We start from the raw sequence: 6,070 nt of genomic DNA on the forward strand, positions 1-6,070 counted from the left end.
CTTGCTGCATCAAGATTGCTAATAAGTGTCCATCATGCTGTTTGCCAATTGGATATAACCGTTCTCGAGCTATGGAGAATGTTCTAGAATCTCTGAAAGTGTCATGCGTGAACAATAGGTATGGTTGTAAGGAGATTCTGAATCTTAGTAAGAAAACTGCCCATGAAAATGCATGCATCTATGTGCCTTGTTTTTGTCCTTCCCATGGCTGTGACTTTATAGGTACTTCAGCAAAGGTATATGCACATTTTAGCGAGAAACATGCTTCTTCAGCAGAGCACATTTCTTTCGATGTTGTCCATCCAATTTATATAGAAAAAGACCAAAGGTACATAATTCTTCAAATGAGGACAGAAGGTTTACTTTTTATCGTCAACCATGCTAGTGACCGTGTTGGGAGTGCTATCAACATCATCTGTGTTGGACAAGCTAGGCAGAAGAGAAGGTTCTCATACAAGCTTGTAGTAACAGATGGGGAAAGTTCTTTTAAACTAGAATCTGTTGCAGAGAGTGTGCCAAACTGGTCAGAAGATAGTCCTGTGAAGAAATTCCTTGTGGTCCCAAAAGATGTCGTTAATTCCAATGCTCGGCTAAAGTTGGATGTTCTCATAGAAGAGAGGGAATGAGTCTGCAATGGTTGCACATGTTGATGTAACATTGCCTTGATAACTTCTTTAGAGATTTCATGGCAATAGACAATAGTCATTGGAATGGTGCTTGCTTTATTTGGGGATCCGAATTTACTTTGTTCCTTATTTTAAAAGGATTTTTCATATTATGTTTGATATTGGTGCTGCTATATTTGGGGATTTTTAATTTGCTGTTGAATTTACTTTGTTCCTTATTTTAAAATGATTTTTCATATTATGTTTGATATTGGTGTTGCTATATTTGGGAATTTTGAATTTGTGCTGTTGAGTTTACTTTGTTCCTTATTTTAGAAAGATTTTTCATATTATGTTTGATATTGTTATGATAGGGTATACTAATTGTATGTTTTTGTCAAGTTTCTAAAATTAACTTATTTTGGGAAGCGCTTTTAAAAAAAGTATTTTTGGTTGGAACCAATTTGTGTTTAGTCAAGCTTTAAAAGTGTTTTAAATGTATTTTTTTCAACTGTGTTTTTCCACTTTTGAGTAAAAGCTTTTCTTTTTAGCTTCTGTTACTTCAAAAAAATGCTTCTTCTTTTTTTACTAGTATTTGTTTATGGGCTGAATTTTTAGTAAGAATGTTTTCACTTTTATGTTGATATGTTTGGTCCACTCATAAAAGAGTAGTGCCATTGAGTAATATACAATATCACTTGACTATCACATAATTACATATAGGATGATGTTCACTCCAAAAAGAAATACACCATCTTAGGAAATTCTATATAGTACACCACGTTTAAGATTATCGTTGACCAAAATATTAGCGGGTGAAATATATATTACCATGTTTCGTCCTTTCTTATGAACGTGTTGAATATCTTTTAAGAGTTGATATGCATAGAAATCTACTTTCAGTTTTATAGTTATTGTGCTAGAGTATACTAATAGTATGTTTGACCAAACTTTTAATGTAAACTTATAAAAGTGTTTATTTCAAAAACATTTAATATAACCTAATTGCATGTTTTGTCAAGTTTCTAAAATTAGCTTATATGGAAAGCACTTCTCAAAAAAAATATCTTTGGTTGGAACCTACTTGTGTTTGACCAATAAATTTTGAAAATACTTATAAGCTACAATTAATGTTTAGTCAAGCTTTTAATAGTGTCTTTAAATATATTTTCTCAACCTTGCTTTTTCAAAAGCGTATTCTTTCATTTTTTAGTAAAAGCTATTCTTTTTAGCTTATGCTACTTCACAAAAATTCTTATTTTTTAATAATATTTTGTCCTTAGGATGAAGTTATAATAAGAATGGTTTGTAGACCAAAAAGAATGCTTTCTCACTTTTAGTTGTGCTAAATCAGAAAGAAAAGTAGGGGCATGAGGAATTTAAATGTTGAATTTGTGATCCACCTTTATAAATCTTATGAGTGAGAATATAACTATGAAATATATTTTTTGTTGAGTAACTTATTTTGTTCGATATGTTTGGTCCATTCATAAAAGAGTACTGCGGTCGAGCAATATACATGATCATCACAATAATTACATATGGGATGATGTTTCACTCCAAAATTATATAAACCATCAGATGATTTGTTGTGTGTTTGAAGATAGTTGATTTCATATAATAATTAGTAATAAAAAGAACTACACCATCTAAGGAGATTTTGCTAAGTTGTATATAGAATGAATATTACTCATCATTTTTGCAAATGGACCTCTCCTTCCTTGAGTTTCTGGCATCTGAGCACATACAAATTTGCTGAATAAATGGACGTTGGAGTAGCTGTTCTAACGTCCATCTTTTTGGAGGATCCTTTGTCAAGTACTTAGACCATCTCTAACGAAAAAAATTTATGGCAACAATAGTTGTATGAGGACACCACTTCTTTTTGCCAAGTGTACTTGTGGGTCCCTTTCCTAATTATCACACTTTCATTTTAGCAAATTTTAGTCATTTCTTCTTTTGCAATTTTTTTTTGCAAAACCTCTTTTTATTTGATGTGTGCAATTTCTTTTACCAACGTTTCTCTAGCTTTTTTTTTAGTCTTACGATCTCTCAATGCAGAAAATGTATTGATACTACTATTATTTTGTGCTTTCACAAATTCACTTGGTTAACTCTTTTTTCCCTATTCCTTTGCATGGATTAATTGCTTGAGTGAATCATTTTTTAAAAATAATTACTTATTTTAGATATATTCTTTAATTATTACCATTTATAACAATATTAAATAATATTATATATTTTACTATTAGGTTTTTCTCTTTCTCGCCTCTTTCTCTTTTTGCTCTCCCATCTTTTTAATTTTTCTCTGTTTCTCGCTCTTTTTTTTGTTGCTCTTCCTCTCTTACTTTATTTTTTTTTTGGCTGTTTTGCTTCTTTTTGTTGTGCTCTCTCTCTCTTTCTGTTACTTTTTTTTTTCTTTTGTTTTCTCTCTTTACTTTATTTTGTAGAGTAATCAATGATTTGTACAATGCATAAAATTGTATCAATAATTAATTAATTAAATAAATAATTTAACCTAATAAATAAAGAGACATAATGATTGCAAATGAATGAAACTTGAATTAAAATGTATTACACACATATTAAAGTTGAATTTAAAATGTATTACACACAATGATCTATAGAGTAAATTAAACTTGTATTAGTAATGAATGAAACAAGTAATCCAATAGTGATAAATAAATCAAAAAATTGTAAAATAAATTAAATTGCTTTAAAATTGTATTATATAATATTAAAGTTGAATTAGAAGAGAATTTAGAATGAATGAAAGACGTAACTAACAAAAGACATTACAACGATTTATAAACTAAATTAGACTCATATTATCCATGAATAAAACTTATATCATATGTATCTTATAGATTATCTTTGCTTTTATTACTAAGAAAATGAGCGATGGTTGCAATATGTATTTAAAATGTATTGTGCATATCTTATAAATGTATTATTTGTGTGTTACCTAAATGATTCTTGTTAGTATCCATAAAAAATGAGTGAAGTGTGTAATAAATATCATAAATGTATTATTCATGAATAAAACATGTATTAAATGTGTTTTATAAATTACTTTTGATTTGATCACTAAGAATCTGAGTGATGTTTGCAATATGTATTAAAATTGTATTATAAATGTGTTACCTACATTATTTTAGCTGATATCATTAAAAAGGGAGTGAAATTTGCAATGTGTATTATAAATGTAAGATTTATTGTTCATGATTTTAGTATAATTTTAATACAATTATGAAATATATCTAATACAACTTTAATATAAATGCGATATAGTTTCATAAACTTCATCGTTTATGAGCTCCAATCCAATATTTTTCCTAAAATCAATTTTAAACTTAACCAAACTCTCTTAAAATTGAGATATAAACTCCGAACGATATTTTCAACTATTTGTAGGAACAAACTATACAAACTAATTGCAAACGAAAGAGCAGTCAATGAGTCGTAGACTGAATAAAATTTGTATAAATAATTAATTAGACAAGTAATCTAATTATAACAAATGAAGAAACATAATAAACTGTGAAATGAATTAAACTTGAATAAAAATGTATTACACACATATTAAAGTTGAATTAAAAGCGAATTAAACATGAACAGGGAAGGAAGATCAAAATTTATGTGATTTAGTTAGAAAAATTATATTGACATAGATGGTAAATATTTTTTTAGTATGGTATATTAATGTGATTACCCTTTTTGTATTCACTTCGAAAAATTCGATCAAAATTCTCATTACTTTTTTGTTTCATAATTGGCTTGGTCTTCAGTCTACCCTAATGAAACCTAAAATCTCTCTCCCTCGCTTTCTCCTTCTAATAGACTAGCTGACGCATCTTTTCGTTGGCACTCATCCTTGACTTGTGGAGTGTTCTCTCTTCTGTCAGCGAAGGAAGAATAAGAGCAATCGGCCGAATAACTGAATACAAAACATTTTTAAAAAAAACAAAATTGGAGAATTGCTGACAGTGGAATGACAGTGCTTATCCCATCTCATGTGGTTCTAATTTTGAAGTTATAACATTTCATTCAAATTGGAGAATAACTGGCTAATATAGGTCTTTGTTTTACTGGTGAAGTCATAGTCTTGATGGCGTAATATTCAAGTTAGAGGAAGCACAGGGTTATGATGGAGAATAATAAGACACTTAAAGTGGAGAGATGGCAACCAGGTTCAATCAAGTTAATCTCATTCTGACTAGAGATTACAAATGGGTGTCATTGTAAATGTGTTTCTTCTTTTTGCATCCCGATTTAATCTGGGCTTAAGTTACATTGTAATTAGGCTTTTTTCTTGCAAAATATCTGGTGAGATAGTTTCTTCCCTTAATGTTATTGTTGTGTTTCTAAAGATCGCTAATGCCCAAATTTCCCTGTTCCTTTGACAATAAGACTTTATCCCACTTCACAAGATGGAATTAATGCTCTTCACGGTTTCCTTCCCATAGGAAGCCCTTCTCAGACCAACTAGTTGCTCTTTCACCTCATATGCCATTGGGATGAGGGACGTAGGTAGGTACGCTGTCCAGTACACTATTGATGGGGTTATCCTTCCTCCCATAAATAGATATTGCATGTTCCAGTTTGCCAGCGTCTTCTTCATCTTTTCCACTATCCCATTCCATATCTCAGGTGCTTTGTATTTTGCATCCAAAAGGAGACCAAATTAAGTAGAGTGGAAAGAGCATGTGCCATACCCCAGAATTCCGTGCCAGGGTATTCAAAGTCGACTTCGTTGATATGGTAGATCTGGTTCTTCATCATGTTAATATGTAATCCAGAGACAGCTTCAAACAACTTCAAAGTTAGATTGAGATATAGCTTGAAGAGTCTCTGCCCACAAAAGATTAGGGTATCAGCAGTGATAGAAGTTATTAAATGTTTGTTGTTCCTTCTTGGAGATCTATCTGATAGAAGTTATTAACCGTATACTATTCCGTTTTTGGAGAACAATCGTGATAGAAGTTATTAACTGTATACTATTTTTTGTTAGAGATCTATCGTGATAGAAGTTATTAACTGTATACTATTCCTTTGTTGGAGATCTATCGTGATAGAAGTTATGTACCTAGCCTCTTTTTAGAGCTCTTGGTTTTAGCTCACAATAACTTAAGATTTAATCTTGTTACTGCGTTTAAAGACATACACAATTGAGGTTCAAATACTAAGTTCTACGTCCTTCTCCTTGCCAGGGTGGTTAATTTATGTCCTTTTTCATCTAAGAGTTGCAGAATAGCCACTATGGTTTTACTCTAAGGTAGAATATAGCTATTGGTAATCAATTTGTTGTTGTTGCAACAAAATATAACATTTTAATGCATGAGCGTGTTTTAAATGAAATTATTGAGTCTTTTGGACCAAGCAAGAAAGTAAAGCCATGACTCTAGGTTTATGGCAAATGCTAATACAAAGAGCTAAATAGTGAATTTTAAGTACAATTTGTTTAC

General features: G+C 30.6%; 1 protein-coding gene across 1 annotated transcript in view; it reads left to right on the forward strand.

Annotated features, from left to right (window-relative positions):
• Positions 1-918, forward strand: part of LOC107014421 (putative E3 ubiquitin-protein ligase SINA-like 9) — a 57,465-nt gene extending 56,547 nt beyond the window's left edge. Inside the window, 1 exon segment of the mRNA XM_027915755.1 lies at positions 1-918. Coding sequence (XP_027771556.1) covers positions 1-650 — 650 coding nt within the window. The 3' untranslated portion in view covers positions 651-918.
• The last annotated feature ends 5,152 nt before the right edge of the window (positions 919-6,070 follow it).

Source organism: Solanum pennellii, chromosome 3 (genome assembly GCF_001406875.1).
Source record: "Solanum pennellii chromosome 3, SPENNV200".
NCBI lineage: Eukaryota > Viridiplantae > Streptophyta > Magnoliopsida > Solanales > Solanaceae > Solanum > Solanum pennellii.